At 44.1% G+C, this 24,204-nt stretch overlaps 1 protein-coding gene across 1 annotated transcript in view; it reads right to left on the bottom strand.

Moving 5' to 3' along the window:
• TOX3 (TOX high mobility group box family member 3) overlaps window positions 1-14,335 on the bottom strand; it is a 108,779-nt gene extending 94,444 nt beyond the window's left edge. The window contains exon 1 of the mRNA XM_040982130.1: window positions 14,224-14,335. Coding sequence (XP_040838064.1) covers window positions 14,224-14,310 — 87 coding nt within the window. The 5' untranslated portion in view covers window positions 14,311-14,335. The remainder of the gene's footprint in view (window positions 1-14,223) is intronic.
• Window positions 14,336-24,204: the final 9,869 nt, after the last annotated feature.

Genomic DNA, 24,204 nt, shown 5'->3' with positions numbered 1-24,204 from the left:
AATCTAGGACTGGAAAAGATATTCAAAAACGTATTCATGCAGACAGATCAAGGGTTATTGTGCCACCAAAAAGAAAAAGTATTTATTATGAACATCTGGCTTTAAGGCACAAGCAAAATAGCTCTTTCAAATTATCGTTTTCAAAAACAATGAGTTCTAAAAGTGCAGAAATATAAAGTCGAGCCATCCTGGTTTGTAGTGTTGAACTATAACTACTGCCAGGGCTGCTCATCATGACCCTGAGCAAAACTCAAACATTTCAGAAAGTTTAACAGCTGTATTCTAAGGAATTTTGTTTTGGCTTTAGTGTGGTAAATTTGATAGTAGACAGGGAGGATTTTCAAGGCCAAGTTGAGGACAGGGTGATGTACCCTGTAGGCCAGTGCTCCTAGCATCTCTTACAAAGACTCATTAATTTAAATGGAATATAAATAAACTTAAATGTTTAAGATATACAAGTATCACATAAGGAACTTTTATATATTATAAGAAACATTAGGAAACTTCCAAAATTCTTGCAAAAGTAGAATTTGCATTTATGATGACAATTATTTTTATATATTGTAAGCAATATGATGGAACATCAAAAGTTCTTGGAAGATGGAATTCAAAGTTTCTTTTCAGGGGAAAAAAAAATTGAAATCCGTGAAGTTTTTTCCTTACAGGTTTTTCATGAACTGTTTGCAGATCCCATCATTTTCAGATGTAAAAATGTTTACAGTAAAATAAACCTATCCTTTAATTTCATTTTAACATGGGCTTGTTGAGGTGCTTCAAGAGAGCTATCACATACAACAGTAATACAATTGTTACAGTGAGTTCGTGTAAAAACATTCAAGTAAGTAGAAACATTGATAATACACCGATAGGTAGATCTACATGGTAAAATTAAAGACGGCAAATTTGAGAAAGCATCGCTGCCATCGAAGACCAGACTTTAGAAGTGTTTTTAGGAGATGGATGGCTGAAGTTGATATGCTCTTGAAGACAGAAGTATAGCATGCATTCAAGTGGAGATGAATACAGGGAAAGTGAAGGGACCTGTGGCTGCGGCAGAGGCCTGGGCCAGATTACTGAGAGCAGAAAGAAGAGACAAAAGAGAATTAGATCCTTAGAAGGAAAAAATAAAGGAGATAGAAAGACTCTAAGCAACAAGCAACATGAAAGCCCAAGTCATCAAAATGTTCAGGTTCTGTATTTGGAAACAAGGATAGCATTGGCAGGAACAGCAGGAACTTTAAAGGGCACCCTGGAGTAGAGGGATGAAGGCAGGCTGTCACATGGCTCATGCTGGATTTGAACCGACAGCCAAAAGGAAAGCAGTGATGACCTGGACAGGCACAATACAGAAGACCAATCATGCAGATCGACCTGCAGAAGAGGATTCAAGGCCCTAGAGTGGACTGCAAACACACTTCCCTGCGTCCACATCCTTCGGTAACAAAATCAAGAAATGAAAGCAGAGAAAGAACTGCACACGTGCTAAGATGTTACTGAGGTTGCCTACATCATATTGGAAGCTTCCACTGCAAGTTTTCTGATTGTTCACACCCTAGGAAGGCTACAAGCATCTGGGAAATAAATCAGGAGATCCAGAGCTCTCTGTCTCTCTGCCTTTCAAACACAATGAACAGAATTTTTTTAAAAATTAAGAAAAAGAAATCGAATTCACTTTCTTTCTCTTGGGTGACTTGCTTTGAACAAAAGATTGAAACACTTGTGTCGTCTGGGGTCCTGAGATCTTGTGTAGTACTTCCGCAGTCTCTCCCTGAAGGCTGCCATGACAAGAACACGCCCAGGCAAATATGTTGGAAGTGAGAGATGACGTGCCCGAGAGGTGAGGGGCTCCAGCGTATGTCCAGTCCAACCTTCAGAAGCAAAGACTCCCTCCTGGTCAACCTTCAGTAGGTGGAAGAGACTTAGAAGAACCCACAGGGGCAGAATAACTGCTCCACCAGGCCCAGCTTAAAATGCTGTCTTAAAGAAACATAAGCAAAATACATGCTTCCTCTTTCAATAAACAAAATTTATAAGGAGTTCATTACTGAGCACTAAAATATCAGAGAAACAGCTCAAAATACAAAACATGACCTACCCCAAAACATTTAAAATACAGAGGCAAGAGAGTAGGAGGCCAAACTTTGGAAGGTTCCTCCCAATTCCTAAGAAAAGGCAGGAAAGCAGGAGAGAAGATGACAGGGCAAAACCAATCAGAAACATGCAAATGTACATCATTAGAAATGCGGGACATGGGGACGTGCCACGGTGACACAAAGCACTGGGGCTGGATGAGCAGACATCATGCAACCATCAGAAAAATGTAACGCCATGCCATGGCACAACACCTGCCTTCAAGTAGGCACTACATATTCTTATGTGAATGAATGAGATTTGGTGTGATGAGGTGGAGATCACTACAATAGCGTGAGAAGACATGGTCAACAGTACAGACGTGGCCATGGCCTACAGGGAGGCTCTGGGTGGCAAAGACATGGTGCAACGCACAAAGATCAGTTCTTTGAAGAATGGTTCAGAGAGATGATGTTGAAGAAAGGGCCAAGAGAATTGGAAAAGACTGTGTGGTTGATCCTTTCCCTAAGACTAGGATCTAGTCCGCACTGCAGCTTCTCAGGGCCACCTCCTGAATTTCCATCTGCATTTTATTTGGATTCCCCAGGTGATGGGGAAGCTCATTCAGGTTTGAAAGGCGCGCACCAAGGAGAACAGACACAAGGAACAGAAGAGCATTTAATTTTTATCTTGAGAAAGTCATTCTGGTCTGAATTCCCTTCATGCTAGCCCCTCTTCGCCACCTTCCTAACACTTGCAAATCTCTCTTTTCAACAAACAGAGGGCAGGGCCCTGGACAAGCAAGCTCTCCTGATGAGATTTCAATACTATTTAGTCCCTTGTGTTTATTTTTAGGATTTGCTTCTCTGTGTGGAGAGTGATTGAATTTTTCAGTTGTAATAGTCTTAATATACATTCATTTATTTAACAGGAAAAAGCTGTAATAAAAGAAAACAGAAAGCATATTGTCATGTGGATGGAACCAGAAGACAGCAAAAGTGATGATTAAGTGAGGGCAGAAAACATTTAGATGGGAAAGATAGGAGCTGTGTGCAGAACCAAGGGTGTCCAGTGGTTGGGAAGGGATTCCAAAAAACACCTTTGGGAGGTTTTCTCACCAGGAGTACAGAGCTGCTCCCTTCTTGGTCTGGAAAAAGACAAGTGAAGATGATACATGAGGGATCCAAGGAGGATTATATCAAATTCCTCACATATTCAAACCTTGGAATTGCTGCAGAAGGAAGATAGGGCTGGGAGGCCCGGGACTTAAGAAGAGTATTATCCATGAAGGAATATCCAACAGGAGGAGAAGATGACCAAGACTGGGCAGACTCTGAGAGCAGACCTTTGTAGTAAAGAAATGGAAACCATTTCAGTCATCTTGAAGTTGAGAGATTAGACTTTCATGAAAAGCTGACACAAAATATACAGCAGAAGGGGTGAAGGAGGCTGGTGGTGGTAAGGACAGCTGACATGTCCCTGTGGTCAAGGCTAACAAAAGTCAAAGGCTAACAAAAAGGGCCAGCAGATGAACTGAGGCCAAAAGCCAGCAAGGATTGTGAGTTCCTAGGGAAGAAGATGGATGGGTACGTAGAAGAGGATGCCTGGGTACCGCGAGTCACAGATAAACCGGGTTTGATCAAAAAGAAAAAGTACCAATTTTCAAAGAAAAAAAAAAAATTGTAGTTAATTTTTGGTTGAAGATCAACTCTCAAAACTTTGTTACCAACAGCTAAGAGAAAAAAGGCAAGAGGTGTTTTGAAGAGAAATGTGGGCCTAAAATATAGGTAATCAGTTAAAATTAGGACATAATGATTTCAGTTCCTGCAAAGAAGATAAATCACTGGGTATTTTAAGCATGCCCAAAATAAAACCCCCACACCGAAGAAAGGACTGAATAGATGAATCTTATCAGTGGATCTCACTCCCCAAGAGGATCCTGCAAGAAGCAAGTAAAAACTGAAACATTAAAGTTTAAAAAAAAGGAAAAGAAAAAGAACACTGCAGTTCTTACACAAAATCTCAAACTTGGAGACCTCCAAGAAAGGTTTCTAGGGCCTCACCCAGCATCCTTTCACAGATTCCTGCCGAGCTGTAAGTAGCCCTTACTCTCCATGTATCCCCGATAATTGAGTGTTCTGCTGGGACGGCCATAACACCATTCCCTTGGGTATCTAGTTGTCACAGCCATGGCCATGTGACCTAGCCTAACCAATGAGACACAAATAAAGTGACACGAAGTAACTCCTGGACATCCCCTTTAACCAGCATCACTTTCTTCTTTCTTGCTAGTTGAACATAGATGTTGACTAAGCTCAACCTTGAATGGTGAGAAGCAGGTTCCAGAGACAACCACCGGCAGCTTGGCTCCCAGATGTTTGCGAAGCCCTCATACCATTCCTGAAGTACCCCCCTCCAGACACGGTTAGGGAAAAGAGAAATACAAGCCATGACAACACGAGTGATCTCTTGTTCTGTTAGCTGTAAGTTGAACCCAAACTCCTAGAGTCCTCTCTGCTGCACAGCCACCTTCCCTGCCATGACCATCCCTTCACCACCTTCAACACCTGCAATCAGATCAATCCCTTCAACGCCTTCTTTACTTGTTCTTCTCGATCCCTCATTGAACTGCTGCACAGGCAAGATCTACCACCAAGTCATCTCACAGCCATGACTCCATCCCTGCAACCAACACATGAAAAACTGATGGAAAAAAAAATAAGACTTTATCTTTGGGGACATGCACTTAGTGGCTAGTTCAGCAGCTGGTGTCCTAAAACCAGGTACATGAGTTTGATTCTTGACTCTAGTTCCTGACTTCAGTTTCCTGTTGACAACCTAGAGGGGCGGCAGTGATGGTGCAACTGATCAGGCTCTGCTAGCTACCTTGGGGGCCTCAATTGAATTCCGGGTTCACTCCCAGTGGTTACAGGCGTTTAGGGAATGAACCAGTGGATGGAACCACCTTTTCCCCTCTCTTTCTCCCTCTTTACTTTTAATATTTATTTATTATTATTGAAAAGTCAGATATACAGAGAGGAAGAGAGACAGAGAGGAAAATCTGCCATTCACTGATTCACTCCCCAAGTGGCGGCAACAGTTGGAGCTGAGCAGAACCAAAGCCAGGAGAAGGGTGCTTCTTCCTAGCCTTCTGCACGGGTGCAGGGTCCCAAGGCTTTGGATCATCCTTGACTGCCTTCCCAGGCCACAAGCAATGAGCTGGATGGGAAGCAAGGCCACCGGGATTAGAACTGGCACCCATTTGAGATCCCAGCACGTGCAAGGTGAGGACTTCAGCCGCTAGGTTACTGTGCGGGGCCCATCTCCTTCTTAACTAAAAATTACTCATAAAGAAGCAAATCTTGAAGAAAAGATCATTAGAACTGCAGCCTAGCTCCCTGAACATGGGACAAGTGACTTTTCTGCTGTAATCCCATTTCCTGGAAGCAGCTGGCACACAGTAGGTCCAACACATTTACTCAAGATAAAAACCTCAACTAGATCTTCTACTTAATTATATATACATATGTATATATATATGTATATGTATATTTATATATTTGGTTTTCTTTGTTTATTTTGATTCCTTAAAACATTTTCTTTGTGTCTGGCACCGTTCGACATCAAAACAGATATAGTTCCTACCCTCATGGAGTTTAACGTCCCAGTGGAAAGAGATAAGTCATGATGATTAAATGAAAAGAAAATAAAATCAGGATATGTCCAATGAATGCAATGATGAAGGTAAGGAGATAGTAATCAGAGATATGGCTTTATAAAATAAGGCCCCACACAGTAGCCTAGTGGCTCAAGTCCTCGCCTTGCCGCTGCCAGGATCCCATATAGGCACTGGTTCATATCCCGGCTGCTCCACTTCCCATCCAGCTCCCTGTTGTGGCCTGCGAAAGCAGTAGAGGATGACTCAGAGCCTTGGGACCCTGCACCCACATGGAAGACCTGAGAGAACCGCCTGGCTCCTGACTTCAGATCGGCTCAGTTCCAGCCATTGTGGCCACTTGCAGAGTGAACCAGCGGATGGAAGATCTTCCTGTCTCTCCTTCTTTCTGCAAATCTGCCTTTCAAATAAATATAAATCTTAGAAAAAAAAAGGTATTTATATATTAAGATATGTTTCGATGGTCGGGCCATACTTGAAGGTGACATTTAGGCTGAGTCCTACTGAAAACAAGCCAGACAAGTGAAAGTGGAGATCATTGTGGAGAAAGTTTCAGACCCAAGGAACAGCAACTACGAAAAAGAGGGAAATTAAGGCTGGCATGGTTCAGACACAATGAATGTGTGCTGGAAGTGGTGGTAAGCAATGAGGTAGGAGATATAGACAAGGATGGACTTAGGGTTTGTCCATATTTAGGGCTTGCCACATTCATGCATTTTTATCTCTCCCTCTCTTTCTCTCTCTCTATTGTTTCCCACTCAACTAAATACATACTTTCTTAGATGAATCTTCAGTCACCTTCTCTTTCTTCTCTAGAATCTCAAAGAAATGTCACCAAGTCTTCATTTCAAAGTTGAATGCCTTTTGTCTAGTTTTCATTCCAACACCATCTGACCACCCAATTCATCATTCAATAATAGGACTGCCCTGCCTTCCCTAGTCTCTCCCTCATCCCCCAGATGACACTATCTTAAAAAGATCTTCTTATTGCACAAATACATAAACACATACATGCACACACATTCTACCAGTAACTGCCAAGTGAAACCTTGGTTGGATCCTTCCTCAGACATTCTGGTAACTCCACAACTTGTTCTCAATCAACCATACCTTCCCCATAGGAAGACAATGACTCATCTCCAAGATTATCACCCGGGTAGCTCTATATCTTTATTTCTCTATCTCACACACACACACCTTAAAAAGTACCTGCACCACAAAGTCAAGTTTCTTGAAAGTCCATTATAGCTAATCTCAGTCCCTAGCAAGAGGCCAATTTCTAGCATAAAGCATAATTACAATAGCTGCATTAAGGAAGCACAGACTAAATCTGGCTTCCACAGATAATACAAATCCTCAAACATCTTGAAAATCATCAAGCCTCCCTTCAGCTAGCACTGTACATGGACTTTTCCAATCTATTCAGGGAAATTATAAGGACTTTCCTCCCTCTTGGAGAGGTTGAGTTAGGAGGTGTGACTTGAAACTTTTTTAAAATTCACTTTCACCATTGTCTTCTGCATGAACAACCTAGTCAGTGTAGTCAAGAGCACATTAAACTTGCAAACATTTAAAACAGAAGTGTTCAGCTTCAAAGCTGCATTTAGTGCAGTATCTTAATACTGGTCAATATGTTGAATTTTTCATTAAAAAGACAGTGGCATTATTATTTTACAGATAAGCACAATTAAATTAAGATTGAAGAATGAATGTTAGTCATACCAGCGCCATTTCTCGGTGGCTGAAGTGTTTTACACAAGTATGGATACATATAAGGTGGCATTTCTAAAAATCAAACTAGGGGTACAAAACCAAAACAACAACAAAAAATAGAATGACCTCCAAGGGAGTGGATAAAACCTATTAGAGACTCATCAACCCTTGAATAAAAGTCCCTACTGTCAATATTGTAACAAGATTCATAGAAAATTTCCAAAAGTATTTCCTCACTATTTGGGAATTTAAATTAGCAGTGTCAGGCAACTGTCATCACTGCAGGTTCATCTGTATCTCCTATCTTCCTCTTGATATACCCACCATTCATGCCCACCCATTCCTAACTGCACAGAAGAAGACTACAAGTTGGGCTTCTTCAGCTCTGAATACTCTTCAGATCCACAACATGTCTCTAGGAATATTTCACTGAAATAGACCAAACCATCTTTATCTTTCCTTTGGCTTAGTTCTGCCCCACATCAATTCAAGCAGCCTGAATCATCTCACCTTCTCTTCCCCAGCTACCCAGATGTTCTGTTGGGTCCCTTCCCTTCTTTGACGTCCGCATGCACACCCCCTTGTTTAGATCCTTCTCATACTTCATCTCAGTTGAATTATGGCTGTTGACCTGATCTTCCACTTTTGCTTGAACCGTATACCAATCCAGTGCAAAGGTCAAATTCATTTTGGCAAAGTGTACCTCCAAATAAGCACTCGAGTCCTCCAACACACCCAGAATCAAATACTGAGATGTCTTTTCACTTGTCTTTTTCTTTGCCAGCTAACTATGCTCAGGAACCAACGCCCAACCATCAGGGAGGACATAGGATTGGTTCGAGCCCACGATAGCAGTTCTTTCCTGGTTGCCACTGCAAATACCTGAGCTATTTCAGATCAATAAGAAAGTTTAGCAGAAGTTTTTCCTTCCTTCTAAGAGATGCCCAGGGGAGAAAGTTCTCTTTTTCTACCACTCCTGCCGCCACCATGGCCTTGCTTATCACAGCTCATGCAATCATGTGAAGATAGAATGCCCAGAGCTAGAGCAGCCCATCTGTGACCATGAGGGAATGGTTAAAATTCTAAGGATGGCAGAATAAAAAGAACTCGAAGAGGGGTTCCTTGAACGCATGACTGAACCATTCAAAACAGTGTAAGCCTGCCTACCTAAACACTTCTTTGTAAGTAAACAGGTGTCCTCATGATTTATGCCACTATTTGTTGGATTTCCTCTTATCTGCTGCCTAGCACGTTCTAAACGATAAACTAACAAAGAGCAAACTGTTTACCTTACCATGGAAGATCTTCTGCAGCATACTACTGAATGTGTGGACTCCTGCCCTAGGTATCCCCTGGGAGCAGGCCCCAGCAGAGCTAAGCTAGGAATCAGAATCTCTAGGACTAAAGTCCTAAAGGCTGCATTATGACACCTTCTCCAGGTGACTGTTGACTATATGAAAGTTTGAGAAGCACTGCATTCTAAAATGACCTCCAATTTTTTTCCAGCTCATATTCTATCTTATATACCAGGAAATACACTTAGTCTGTAACTTCTTCAGTTACAGTCATCCCATTTTACTAGCTCTGAGCATCATTTGTTGCTCATTTGCAAAATCAAAGCTGCTGAGGACCTGAGAGGCAATGACAGGCCTGAGTAGAAGAAAATCTAGAAGAGACTGAGATGAACTAAAGAGAACAATTTCCACTAAGTGCCTAGCAGGTGCTACCAAGCAAGGACACAAGTTCAGGGCTGCAATTAATTCTACAGAAAAGCTAGAATCAGCCAAAATGCTTACAGGTAGCTGACTTTAAGGAAAAAACAAAATACTGTACAGATTAAATAAAATAAATCCTCAAGGGGATTCAGCATCCAGATAAGTTTGTGATCTGGAGGAATTAGTTCTTGAAATATCACCCTTTTGAGTATTGAGATTACATACAATCATTGATTGTCTAAAATGATTGAGTCCTATGGTTAACTCCATGCTGGTCTCCATTAAGCACAGGATTTTCCCCAACATTCCATGGTCTGCAGTGGCCAAATGAAGAGTCTGCGGACTTCTAGTTAGTGAATCACTTTCTCCCATAATCAGTATAAGACCAAATACCTCAACTTTGCAAGCTTCTCAAGGATCCACAAAAATGTGAGAAAAAGAGCAGACAGAAATACAACAGTAAAAAAAAAAAGAGTCTAATAAGTATGTAACGAGATGACTACAAATTATATACATAATGCAACTACATCCACCCAGCCATGGTTTCTATCATACCATACTACATTAAATGCAAAATATGCATTGCATCTTAATGTTTGATAGATGTGGGAGCCAAGATCAAAGGCAATGAGGGCCTCCCACTACTGGAAGTGGCCACCTAAAGTCAACCATTCTGCCATCAGTCCAGTCTTCTTTATAGCCATGGCAAACTGCTCTGTCCACACATGCATCTGTCCACACACATGGACATGGAGGTAACACCCGCCACAGAGTTAACACAAAGCACAAGTGACTTACTAAAAATTATTTTTGGATTGTCATCTGTATATGAACCTTTCGTCTAAGGCAAAAAGCTGTGAAGACGAATCATATAAATAGCTAATAACTAGAGTTTAGTCCAAATATACTTTAGTTCAAGTTCATTCTCCAACCACCTTAAAAACAACATCTTTTTGATGGCTCTGCTAAATGATTTTAACTATCTGCTAATTGATCATCAACATTTAAGATTCATAATACCTCACATGAATATCCAGATTATTGTTCTCTTGGAAAAAAAAAATAACAGCAAAATGTACAGATACTGGGCCCAGATGTTGGCACGGCAACAATCTAATGCTGAACAAGGCTACCCCATCAACTGGAGTATGCTCTTCTCCTGGCCACACACTCTGTCTTCATGTAAGTTAACTGTCCCTGCAGATGTCTGAGTTTATGACCCTGGTCTAAAGTTTTTGGAAAAATGGTATTTCTTTTTCACAGAACAGTTTAAATACCTTGTTTGAAGATCTGCTATGGAAAGATACGGAAATCTCTCAATCTGCTCTTAATATTTTCAGCTTTTCTACACTCCAGAACCCAGATATGAAATCATTTTAATTGCCATGCGGGCGCAAAGTCCCAGCCTAGAGGAGTTTCCATCAGATTTCCCTCTTCATATGTTCTCAATTCAAACCAAAGTCTCCAAAAAAAAGACAACTAACAAATGACCCTTCAGTTTCCGTTGTCTTTAAGCTAGCCATGGTAGAGGCCCAATATGGCAACCAAAGCAACACTATCAGAATACCTTAAACAGAAGGATCAATCAATTACATAATAATCAGAAAGACAGGTTTCAGACTGGAGGATAAAAGCACGATAGTATTAACATACATAAATAAGAAGTCAACAGCCACAGTTTGAAAGGAAAACACAAAACCCTAAAACTACTTGATGACAGTAACTAGAGTTTAGTTCAAGTTCATTATCCACCCACCTTAAAAACAATGTTTTCTCTGAAGACAGAGAGCTTCTGAAAACTCTGCCAATTTTACACTCTACATACTATTGAGTGAAAAAAAAATTGAACTCACAGAAAGAAAAATTTAAGATTCCCAAGTATGTGAAGGGGGTCACCAATTCGCTTGAGTAACACAGCATCTTTTTGATTTTGTTTTAACACAGAGACCTTAGTTTCACTTATTAGACACACCAGAAAAAGCAAGGTTCAGACTGTAAGTTTTCTGCTTGAAGTTAAAATGGAAATTAGCCTTAGAAAACAGAGATGACTTTAAGTTTATACATCAGTGACTGATTCGTGAATTATTAACTGATGTTAATGATCCTGGCTATATTTTATTTGAAGTTATTCTCCTACTTGCCATGCCTTTTGAACCCTCAAAACTCTTTCATCCACTCTCCATAGACAGAATACACTTTCACGAACGCTGACATTTAAACAGGATCCATATACCCACAGAACATAAAGATGATACACTTGCACATGATTTGTACAAAGGACTCTGCTCATCTGCTAAAGGGAGAAGTGAAGGAAGCCCTATTTAGCACGGTTTGTAAATAAATTTAAAGACAGCACCGACTTTTTCCTTGTTAGGCTTATAGCAGGAAAGAGCTCAGTGTTGCTTCTCAAGTTTCCCAGACGGCCTTGAAAACAAAACAGGACAGAAAGATATCTTTCTTTGAAAGCCATCATTTCTCATTCCAAAAGATCAGAAGTTGTTTGAAGAGGTGAGTAATTAGAGGAATTTCCAAATAAAATAACTGCACATTTTGGCATGCTAGGTTTTACATTTTCAATGGAAAGCTGTACAGCGACACTGCTGACACAGCCAGTGAGTTGTGAAACTAAATGGAATAAAGCAGTAATTCTCACTTGGTAACTTATGCTCATAAAGTGAATACTTACTCCTGTACTACATTGTCTATAAAAAGAAAAAAAAAAATTACAGGGTCTAAAACTGGGTTTTACCCTCCTGAAATTAAGAGGGAGAAAATACACTATTGTGGATCAGTTGAAAGATTGTTGATGTTTTTCCCTACAAGGAAGGAAATGCCTGTACCCTTCGGGGTAGGTACAGTTTGCTACCAATATTAAGTGTTGGATCTAAGTTGTCCAAGCCGAGAAGCCACAGCACATAAGAGGATGGGACTGCTGAATCACCAAGAAAGCAAGTTATCTCAGGCAAATAGCTACATTAAGAAAATATGATAGCAAACCAACTTGAATCTTCACTCCTGAAGTTGAACAAGCCATCTCAACAAATAACGTCTATTTTCAAGCTATACACATCCTCCCTGAAATAAATGTTCTGAGTTGAAATTGACTCAAAATAGCCTTTCTCGGAAAATAAAAAGAGACACACACAAAACACCCTCAATTTCCTCTGGCCCCTTGAAGTACCCTTGGGATCCCAGCGAACAGAGATTTGCCATACATTGCAGTGACTGTATTATACAATAGGTTGCTATTTTGGTGTCATTCGAGTGTTGCTGATCTTAAATCAGAGAGATAAGTAGTTACATTAGGCAAGGTAATGGCTTCCAGAAATAAAGAGCATGCCCAGTTTAGACCAGGCTTGCACACATGGGCGAAGTTGTACGGAGATAAATAATACCCCACCGGAACAATTAGGTGGATTCTAGAAACACTACATACTTAATTAGGCTGCCTAAGTCCCTGGCTGAGCATACATGGGGGACTTTTTAAAGCGTTTAATAACCTGAGTAAATCCAAAATCAGAAGACAGAAACTAATCCTTCACTGGCTAGAGCCATCAGCTTTTCCTCGCTTCTCCAAGGCGCAAAAGAGAATCACTGCGGGAATTCGGCAAGAACGCGCACTGCTCCCCTCCCGCCAGCAAAGGGTTAAAATACCCTGCATAAAGCCCAGCGCCAAACACTTGTTGGCTGGCTGCTCGAGGCCAGCCGCGGAGCTGGGCCGTGTGATGGCACAGGGGCGAGCCAAAGAGACCCTAATCATCTCTGGCAAACTTCAGCACCAGAGTTGCGAACGCAGGATAAACAAACGACAAGGACCACGAGCCTCTCTCAGCAACCCGGCACCTCAAACTGCTCTGCACTCGACCCAATTCCTCCTCTTCCGGCTATTTAGCCCTTCGTTTTTGTATAGCACCTTTCTTTCGGCAGGCTCCTTTATTTTCTCTTTTCTTATCCAAGCAATCATAAACAAACTAGGATTTGAAAGAAAAGGGAGGGAGAAGGGAGGAGCAGGAGCAAAGGAAAAGAAAAACCACACTGAAAAGACAGAGGCCAGCCAGAGCCCCGCTCTTTTCTGAACGTCGCCCTCCGGGTGATGTCTGCGCCAAAGCTTGGCCCTGGGGTGGACGTGGGGATGGGGGTGTGGAGGCTTCAGGAAGGACGCGGAGCGGGGTCCTCGCGGCCCTGTGGGGCCACGGCTCCCGCACCGACTCGACCTCCTAGCTACACCAGCTGTCCCTTCCGAGGGCCACCGCTGGCCACCTGAGACGCTCGCGGCTGAAAGTTGGCACGGGGAAGCCGGAGGAGGTGCTGTTGGGTCCCCAGGACGTGGTGTGCAACTCTCCAACCCCAATCTCCTCGAAACGCAAAACTAAACCCCTGCCCCAAAGAAGGAAAAGAGGAGAAGCACTTGGCGCTAAACCCGGAGGGGCGGCCACCTTCGATAAGTGGTCCAGAGAGTCCCAGCGACAGGTCAGCAAAAGCCACCTGCAGGGATCCCACCACTTCGGGTCCCACCCCCACCCCTTGTGTCCAGGACACGCTCAAAAGTTTGTTCCTGTCCTTCCCTAAGCCGTCCCGGGACCAGCTCTCGAGTGGGTGGAGGCGAGAAGATGGACTTGGGTGGGATGTGGAGACACTGGATCAGGAGATCATGGCCCCTTCTGGGTGCCCCCTCCCCGCCTCGTGGGGGTGGAGGGGAGGACTGCGATCGTGCCTACTAATAACAGCAACAAAGAGTCTCACGCGAGTCCTCTTTGAGTCCCTGGGCTGCTGCTGTTCGCTTCTTCGGGGCGGCCAAGGCGAGCGGGGGGTGGTGGGGGAGGAGAGGCGGAGGGCAGAGGACAGCGACGGCCGAGGGACAAAAAGGGGGGCGGGGAGGGGCAGAAAGAGAAGAGGGGAGAGTTGGACAGAGGCGAGGGCGCAAAGGGAAAGGAGTGGATAGAGGAGGAGAGGAAGGGAAAGAAAAGTGCAGCAGGCGGTGAGGTGGAGCGTGGGGCGCGCCCGGGATAGGGAGATGACCCCCCTCCCCGCCGCCCCCGGCCCAGTCACCTTGCTGTAGCCGTAGTACCCCAGGCACTGCGCGAAGTCCAGGCCGGCGGGGTCCCCGGCTGCCGCGGGGTAGAACCTCACATCCATACCGGAGCCGGGACCGGAGGGGGCCGGGGCTGAGGCTCGTCTTGGTGGGAGGGAAAGGGTGTCCGCCTCCTCGCAGCCGCTAGATCCACCGTCGGGGACGCCCTGTCGGGGGCGCCCTGGAGGAGCGGGCTTCAGGGGAGGACGGCGCGCGCGCGCGGAACTCGGGGGGACTGGAGGGGTGCCGCCGGAGACCGGAGCCCGAGGAGCCCGAGGAGCCGCGGCCGCCTCACACAAAGGCGCGGGCCACGCGAGCCGCGGGAGAGCGGGAGGCGGCCCGGGGGGAGACAGCGAGGCCACGCAGCGCACGGGCCGGGCGCCCTGGACGCGGGGCGCTGCGCGGGGACCCGGGGCGTCGCGGCGAGTTCAGGTGCGCAGGGCGAGGCTGGGACGGCGGCGGTGGCGGCTGGCCCCGCTCCTCCTCCTCCTCCCCGGGCGGACTGAGGAGAGGAGCCGCGGAGACAAGGGGCCCGGCCCCTCCCCTCTCTCTCTCACTCTCTCTCTCTCCCTCTCTCTCTCTCTCTCTCTCTCTCTCTCTCTCTCACTCTCTCTCTCCCCCTCCCCGCGCCGCCGGTCCCCTCCCCGCGCCGCCGCCGCTCCGCTCCTCCCACCGCGGGCAGCTGGCGCGCCGCCCGCCCCGCCGGTGCGCTCCCCGGCCCGGCCCGCCTCCGGCCGCGCGACCCCGCCCCGGCCCGGCCCCTTGCCCCGCGCGGGCTCTCTCGGCTCACCCAGTCCCGCGCGCAAACCTCTTCTTCCCCATCATCCACGCCCGGACGCCCTCCCCCCCCCGCCCGGGCCCCTCTTCTTCCCACCTCGCCCCCCACCCCCTCCTTCCCTTCTCCGGTCTTCTTTGTCCCCGCTGCCTCCTAGCACTCCTCTCTCCACTCCTTCCCTCGGCCGCCGTTCCCGGCCCCCCGTTCGCCGCCAGCCCCGTGCTCCGTGCGCCCCGCGCGCCCAGTACTCCTCCACAGTCACCCCAGCTTCCCTGGGGCCCAGCATCCCCGCGCCGTCCGCTCCCTCTCCGTTCCTCTTTCCAGCGCTTTCTTCTCCTCATCCCCCATCCCTCCATCGTGGGTGCCTGTCCCAGGTCCCTTTTCCCTCTTCCCCTTTGGTTCTCTGAATGGCACCAGCCCTTAGCCGGGAGCCCGGACCCCTTGTACACCTGTGGTCTTTTCCCGCCGGGTTGTCGGAGCCTGACCTTGCACAGGTAGGCAAACTAGAGGTTTCCTGGCATCCGTATTTTCTTTGATTTTGTTTATATCTGAGTCCCACTGGAGTAACTGGATCAGGGTGCGCATTTCCTGCTCTGGGAGAGAATATGCCCCTTTTTCTGAAAGGTTCTGGGTAATTAACTTCCCATACCGAACTCACGCACTCCCCCGCCTTATGTCTTTTTCTTTAAGCTACAGCATTTTTTTTTTTCCTTCCTCGGCTTTATTACTTGGAGTTAATTTGAGAGTTTGGCCTTCATCCTTGGAGAAGGGAAGAAGGCGGTGGCGAGACCAGATCTGCTCCTCAGCTATCCAGGAACTCCTGGAACTGGCAGGGAGAACTTCTGAACTTTTTCACCTGCCATTTAGTTTAGCAGCCCCACTTTGCCGGTCCCTGGGCCTTAGCTTTTTAAGAAACTGGGGCTACCCGGGTTCTTTTTCATGTTTCCTGTCCAGAGTAGACACCTCTGCTTGTCTGTGTACCTTCGCTCACTATTATTTTTCTGGAACCAGGCAAGAAACAAAACAAACCTCAAGTAGGTTCCAGTTTGTGTATTTGCCCTTCCCTTAGCCAAAACCTGTATCAGGAGGCTTCCCTTAGCCAAAACACAGAGGGGTGTGTGTTCAGAAAAGTATACAACTTCTGACTTTGTCCCTGACTTGACTGCAATACTCCTCCCTCCCGAAAAACGCTTTGGTCTCCTCCCCGGAATCTCCATTTAGCGCTGACAATCCAGCGGCGCTCCCTAATGGCCCAGCGGGTAGCACAAATTGGCAGTGAGCTGAGATACTATCAGGACAACACCCCATTGAGTAAGTCCTTGAAACACAGAAGTGGAGGCCCTTTCTTGGGGGCCACTGGGCGCCTGTGGCCTTTCCACCAATCAGAGCTGGAGATTGCAATGGCCACCTGTTGTCTCGCCAGAGAGCATCTTTTAAGTTTCTCGATTAGTATTTAGCAGTGGCGCAGCGTGCAGAATTTGGCCACAGGAGAGAAGCAGCCTGCTCATCTGGGGTACCAGAAAAGAAATTAGTTTCTGTGTTTCTTCCCAGATAACTCTTTCGGGGAGCCTCCCTCAAAGCCTGGGGAGCCGGGATTTGCTTTGCAGGCTCACATTCCTCGCCTTCTGCTCGGTCCTCAGTCGTGCATCTGGAGCCATCTGAGCTTGATTACAGACTACGAAGGAAAGTATAATCAAAGTTACAGAGAGACTAGACCTGAAGATGTAATCAGGACTCAGGGATCAGGAGTACAAATTGGTTTCACCGTGAAGTTCCAATGGGGAAGAGTGGCAGCTGCCAGTGGGCTCCTGTACTGTGGTGGAGCCTGGGGAACGGAAGGCCAGATGAAGTCAGAACCTTCTACCTGCTGGAATTCCAGTCCCATCCCAGCTCTTGGTCACTGTTTAGGAAAAACCTTTTCTCTTCCCTCCCTGACAGGATGCAAATGCCTCTGAGCAGGGAACAGTGTGTGTCACTCCACATTGTGTTCGATGATTTAGGATGGTAGGCAAGCAAAAAGTGGTGATTTAGACTGGGGGGTGGAGGAACAAAACCTGGTGATGAGATGCCTAGTGGAGGCGTTTGGAAAGAGAAAAATCAGCAGCCGTTACTTGGGAAGCTTCCTTGCAATTCGGCAGCTTATGATTTTTGTTTTTTGTTTGTTTTGTTTTGTTTAAGTCCCTACCATGTGGCAGCCACTGTTTTAGGCACTTGTGAATGAGATAGAGAATCCCAGCTAAACACATGTAGAAGTCTTCAACCAGAACTTTTCTCATATGTTCACACATACACACACACACACTCACACACACATGCATGTATAAGGTTGCTTCAAGGAGTCCATAGAAGGAACAGGTAAGCAAATTAAAGTGCACACACACACACACACACACACACAAATTGAAATCCAAACATGGATTTTTCATGAGACACATTTCTAATAAACTACACGAAGACTTAATCTTATAGGCATGAATTTTGGTAAAAATTGCACCAAAGTAAACATATCTGTTGGTTCCATTGGCCACAAACCTCTCCCATCCTGTCCCCTGGAAGTCCCATCTCTCCACAACGATGGCTGATACACAGAATCACAGTGTGAAGGTCCAGGCTATGGACTCTACAGTGTTTGTATTGGATGGGGAGGGGCAGTGCACACTGCCCATCACTGCCGTATCCCAAGAACCTTGGACTGTGCTCAGTGCTGATTTGGTTGCAAAAAATAGATATCCACGTAAGAAAGGAGGTTCAGGAACTGCTGTTTGGAACAGCAGTTAAGACATTGCTTGGGACCCTTGCATCCCCTGTGCAAGAGCCTATGATTTGCTCACTGTTCTGCTTCAGGGTTCAGCTTCCTGCCAGTGCACACCCAGGAAGACAGCAGGCTGGGGCTCAAGTGGTTGGGTCCCACATGAAGATCCAGCAGGTAGAATATCTCAAGGGACCAGTTTTTTGACTGAACTGTTAAAACCACCAGCTGCAAGCTGGCATCCCACGTGAGTGCCAGTTCATATCCCACCTGCTCCACTCCCAATCCAACTCCCTGTTAATGGCCCTGGAAAAGCAGTGGAAGATGGGCCAAGTGCTTAGGCCCTTGCCACTCACATGGAAGAGCCAGATGAAGCTCCTAGCCCCTCCGTCAGGTAGAAGAATTGTCTGTCTCCTGCCTTTCTAGGGAATAAATAAATCTTAAAAACAAATGGGAAATCCCTACATGCTTCTCTCTGTGTATTTCAAATAAATAGAAATTTAGGGGACAAAAGGAAAAGAAATTTAGAAAGAAAATGGCAAAGAAGAAAGGGAGGGACGAAGAAGGAAGGGAAAGAAGACAGAATGTTTAAAAAATGGTGGGCTACTATTTTCAAGGAACCTGATTAAGGTGCGATTTGGGAAGAAAGGATGTTGCTTGGGTAAGAAAAATCTACCTCAAGCAAGGACATAGGCCATTTTCATCTTTTTTTTTTTTTACACCCATTGTGTATGTCTAAATGTTCTTTTATTTAGAATTGACCTGATGAAACTCTTCATTGAATCCTGAATACCTCCTAATTTTAAGTGTCACATAATGCAACGTAATTAATAAAAAAATAAATTGAAAAAAGGGTTCTAATGGATTTGAAGCCTACCCAATTAAAAAATTTAGAGGCATGCTTTTTAAAAATTGAATGCTATTTTAACTGTCACACTATTTGTCATTGTAAGGGCGTCCCTTTTGTTTTAAGTTTCAGCAGTCTTGTTTCGGAAACACCATAAACAGAGGTTTCCTTTATACTGGGCTTGTCTTGAATTTACAGAAACTGCTCCAAGAACATGTCTTAAATATGCTTTCAAGTTATGTGGGACAATACTAACAGTTATTGATTTAGAAGGCAGCAGAAGAATCAGTTAGTTGCTCAGCAAAAATATAACTTCTGGACATCAGAACATTCCTTTAAGAACTTTTATATGATCTGAGTCAACACTGGCTGTGTTACCAGCTTGACATTACCAATGGAATAGTGGGTGACAAGTAAGAAATGTAAACAACAGGGATTAAGGGGAGAATTCACTAACTTGGTATAATGTGAAAACAACATCCTGACAGGACTCTGAAAATTCTATTTCTCTGCTTGGTCAAGAAAGTCCCTGTGAGGACTAAATGAAATCTAAACCTGCTCAATTTTACAACCAAGAAAAAAAAATCTTACTAGTATCCCCACTTTCAAGAAGCTGTGAAAGTAATTTAACCCCTCTGTACTCAGCTTACCCAGAGGAAATGAGGATATGATTAAACTATTATAGATGGCTTAATTCTCTTGAGTTTTGGTGATGAAAAGTCCTATCCAAATATTATGATCTTTGTTTGCAATATGTAATGTAGCCAAATTAACAGCAGCTCCAAATGGAAATTAACAAGGCCATAGCTACTCAAATTTCCTCTCGTCTATTCCCATAGTAACAGCTAATGTATTATATTGGTGACATGTCTTCTACTCGGATTCCTGTTTGGATTTGGCTTCGTGTCAGAAAGCATAGCATTCCTACCCAGCCTATCGAGCCCGGACGTTCAACTGTGTCTAGCTCATCTTCATGACTCTTCATGAAGATCATTTCATGTCCAAGTGTCAGCAGTTCACGTGCATGGTCTTAACCATGTGCAGATAAAGCCACAGCAGGACTCACCATAGCTCTCACAGTAGTAAACATCCACTTGGTGTCGAGGAAGAACTTGGACCTGGGGATTCAAACTTATCGCCAGGAAAGAGTGGGTCATCATGTGAAAAAATTATCATGTGAAAAATTTCTCAGGCATAAGCACAGTTTCAGTTTTTCATGAATCCAGAATTTTTCAGCTCTGGAAGTTTGAACCATTTCGATCTTTTTACTTTGGCCCGAAGATTTAGAAACATGAACAAATAGGCACAAACAAAAAGAAATACACAAACATTTCTTTCTTCCATGACACTATGGAGATATGCAGTTGTGTCTATGAGATTGCTTCTCGTATTGCTATGACCGATTTTGGCTGTATTGGTCTCTGCATTACCAGGCATATGAAGAGACCTAATCATGGTCCCAGTGGACTATTACTTTTACTAAGACTATATATACCCACAGGTTGTGATAGAGATATAGTAATTATGGAATAGTAACCCCCCCAAACCCTAGAGCAAAACACAGGCTAAGCTGAGAATTCATTCTCAGAAATATGTAATGCTGCAAGTATTTTGCTTGTGACCTAAGTAGCTCTTCAGTAAAGCTTTTTCGGAAACCAATGCACTCAACACAATCAGGAAGTGTGCAATTTTCAGTGTATTTACACCCTGCCTTTAAAAAAAAAAATCTTCTATTCTCAGAAATCCTAGACTTGTCCTGCTTGTTTTCTGAAATATATTCTATTTCTTCTAAAGGGAAAGAATGACCTCTTTTGCAGGAACAATTTTCAGAGACAGCATGTTTATCAAATGGTTTCTCTGCTTTCATAAAAACAATTTATTTTCACTGAACTCTTCAAGATAAGCATCAAAGCCAGGAAGAATGTACAATGAAGTTTATAATTACACTCCAGAAACAAATACTGGGTAGTTTTTATTTTTGCTCAAGTGAAAAAGATTCCCCTCCCCACCCCCCAGCGTGATAGAAGTAGTGATGGGGGAGGAGGTTTACATGGAACTGAAAACCAGGAAACTCAGACAGTTTACAGCAGAAGGAGCCCTGTGGAGTCGCCCACAAAGACCAGGGGCTGAACAATGAAAGCTGAAGACCCAGTACTTTCCTGGCAAATGGGCGGGGGGGGGGGGGTGGGAGGGGGTCAGTCAGTCCATATTTTATTCTTCTCTAGGGGACAGCTACAGGGGCACTGAGGAGTGAAAACTTTTAGAGAGTTATTAGTTTAACTCTTGTATGGCAACTCTTAGACCATTGCACATGAATATCTCTCATAGTTGAGTCTCTGAGGACATTCTTCCTCTGATCAGTATCTATGTGTCTAGGCTCAACTTGAATGGCATGTTGTTTTTAATAAACAAAGAACAAGAAAATCATAAAAAAAAAAGAGCTGAGTCGAGTAAAGATTGTGTTTCTTAAGAAATGGGAAACAATTGCATTTGATCACACATCAGCCGCCAAGCACTAGCAGCAAAACAATCTCCCCTCATTTACATAGATCTGTGCGTGCCAAACAGATGAGTGTTTGCTTTTCGAGTAATAGTGCAGGTGCATATCCTGCAGTGACTAAATCTCTAACTCATCAAACTGTTTGGCCAGAGTGGGACATGCCCTCTTTTGCTGGATTGGTTTCAAGTTTTCTCCCCAGCATTCCAGCCACCTGTTTCTGGAGTTCATCCTCAGGAGTAGCTGCATGCAATTAGAAACAAGAAAATGAAAATAAATGGCCTTGTTTGTGATGTATAACAAAGAAACTCAGCAAAATTAATGCTGTGGAGGTTGACCTCTTGACCTGAGAGAAAGAGCCACCTCATGGCTTTGTGGCCAATGCACAATAGTCCAGCGGCTTCCATTGTCCAGCCACTGTGACTTTTGGATGGTCATTAAAGCCGTATAGCCAAAATATTAAATGTTTTACAAGTTAGATTAGAGGATTTGCACTTTTTAAAAAGCATGTTTAAAGAAGTGGGCTAGTTAGCACAAGAGCTTTGCCTTTTAAAGAGAGCAGGTGAAATCATTTAACTTTATCTACTTATTCTGTGCTGTGTCAACAACGTGTTGAAGAAAAGGACAATATTAAAAATTTTTGAGCTACAGCTCTGGGAGTTGAAGAATAATGAATGGGTGATCTTTGAGTTGATTTGGGGGAAACAATCGTGTTTCCTCTCTGTCGAGGATGGTGGTGGCAAAAGAGATTACAACTTCCTTCTGCTACATAAATGTGCCGTGGATGGCGCCCCCTGGAGTTGTGCAATGAAGAAGCACTGCGGCTATTCCTTCCTCCACACGCCCCCAGAGCCCACAGCAGGCAGGAAATGGAGGATGCTGCAAAGATCTGAAAGTTCTTCAGATTAAAAGTGATTAAAAGTGATTAAGCTGATTAAAAGTGATACCCTCCTGACCCATGTGGTTGATTCTACCATTGGCTATTGTTATTATCTCTTGCTGTCCTTTCCCCCTTTTGATTCTCCCCCTTGTTCACCCATAGCAACTTCCATGAAAATCCAAAATGTTTCTAGATCTTACTTTAAAAACCGTATTTCTTTGATCTTTTCCATCTACATTGCTTGCTTATTGGCTCAGGTGTCCATGGCTACCGTGGCTTTAGCATATTATGTTTTTCCTGAAAGAAATTGCTTATTTTTTGAAAGAGTTCTTTAAAATATCTTCTGCACTGTGCAATAAAGCCAAGTTCACAAGGCAGATTGTCGTGCAAATGCCACCCCACGGGTACGGACTACTGCACCTTCTGTTTTCTTTCTGATCCCATAGGACATTTTTCCACTCTTTCCAATCTTTACTTGGGATTCTGAGGCCTAAGTCTGGAGGTCACTGTAAGTCCATGTTGGTCTCTTACAAAACCACAAGAAAAATTGAGAGATCCAAAAGTCTGGTTAAGTTCTGTAAAATCTAGCAAATCTTGAGCTCCAACAAAGCGGCCTTTGGAAGCCTTTGGATTTAAGTGATCTAAAGAAATCCATTCTGCACGTCAAAGCAACATGTCGACTGTTATCCACTGGAAGGTTGAGTTATTCTGGAAATCTCACCCACCGAGTCCTGACTGTGCGCTTTAAGTGCAGAGGCTGTCTTTAGTGCAACAGACAACTTAGAGCACGAGCATTCCCTCTCACCTATGCCCAAGCCTGTCTTCTAGTTTTCAACAGATCTTTACTATGCCTTTCTTAGGACGTGGTGCCAAAGAGCTACAAACGAAGGAAGCATGATCCCTGTCCATATTAAAGAGTGTAAGACATGCAGAAAATATTACACTGCGTTGGTCTAACCTTTATCCACAGGGAATACGCTCCAAGTGTCCCAGTGGTTGTCTGAAGTGTGGTTAGTCCCCAAAATCCGTAGGTACTGTATTTCCCTGCTGTGTTCGCAGATACACAAATTTAATGCTTTGCACATTGTTCTTAAGCAATTAACATTTTAAATTGATTGATACAAATATAGATATTTATGAAATGCCATGTAATGTTTTGATAGTTCTATACATCATGTAATATTCAATTCAGTGTAAGCGTATCTGCCTTCTTAAATATTTATCATTTCTTTGTGGAAACAGCAGTCAAAATCCTTTCCTCTTTTTAGCTTTTTTTTGAAATGCACAGTACATTATCAATGTATAGTCATGCTATGGAACAGAACACCAGAACTTATTTGTCGTATTTAATAACAGCTCAGCACCTATTAATCAATCTTTGCTGAGCAAAGCCAGATAGATGGCCAAGCCTAAGGCGCCTGGAGCAGAATGTCTGACCCTTCCAGAGGGCGCTGGCTTGGGAGGGAGAGGTTGCCACTGTTTTTTGCAATGATGCACACTGGGTTTTTAGAGACTTATAATTCTCAGCAAGTAAAGCCGTTTGGAACAGTGAGTGAGTGTTGGAGGGAAGAGCTCGGTGACATCAGATGCTGGGACACCAACAGGGGGAAGAGACAAAGAGTGTGGAGAAACGTAAAGGCATTTTGAAGGCTAGGGACTGAGGAAGGTTCAATGCAAAAAACCAAAAATGATGACATGACTGTAATGACTGGGAGTTCTGATCCAAAAGTTGCAGACATGTTGAATGTGTAATGATAAGTTGATAGTGTAGGCCAGTGGTGGTGCACTGTAAACATGGATCAGTGTGTGTGTGTGTGTGTGTGTGTGTGTGTGTGTGTGTGTGTAGAGAGAGAGAAATTTATACACGTAAAATTCTAATCCTTATGATGTCTCCCTCGGTATGTAAGTATTCTTTCTTATGTTGAATGGAAGTTCATAGAGGTTAAATGACTTGCTTAAGGACCCAAAAGCAACACCTAGCAATAGTGCGATGCACATTGAGACCTTTTCTTTCTCCCCCATCCCAGCAGGGCAAAGAAATAAAATGTCACCTTTCCTTACTATTGACTTGTCATCCTTTATCTTTTTGTACCCCTAAGCTGAAAGCAGGGTTAATACGATGCTTTTTTTCCTCAAACAGAGGTTGGCATTATACAACATTAACATAATCACTGCAACAATTTTATAAGTGCATAGTGAAGAAACACAACT

This window comes from Ochotona curzoniae, unplaced genomic scaffold (genome assembly GCF_017591425.1).
Source record: "Ochotona curzoniae isolate NIBS_2020 unplaced genomic scaffold, NIBS_Ocur_1.0 contig_3622, whole genome shotgun sequence".
Classification (NCBI taxonomy): domain Eukaryota; kingdom Metazoa; phylum Chordata; class Mammalia; order Lagomorpha; family Ochotonidae; genus Ochotona; species Ochotona curzoniae.
The sequence above is the reverse complement of the archived record's forward strand: the minus strand, read 5'-3'. Positions and strand labels throughout refer to the sequence as shown.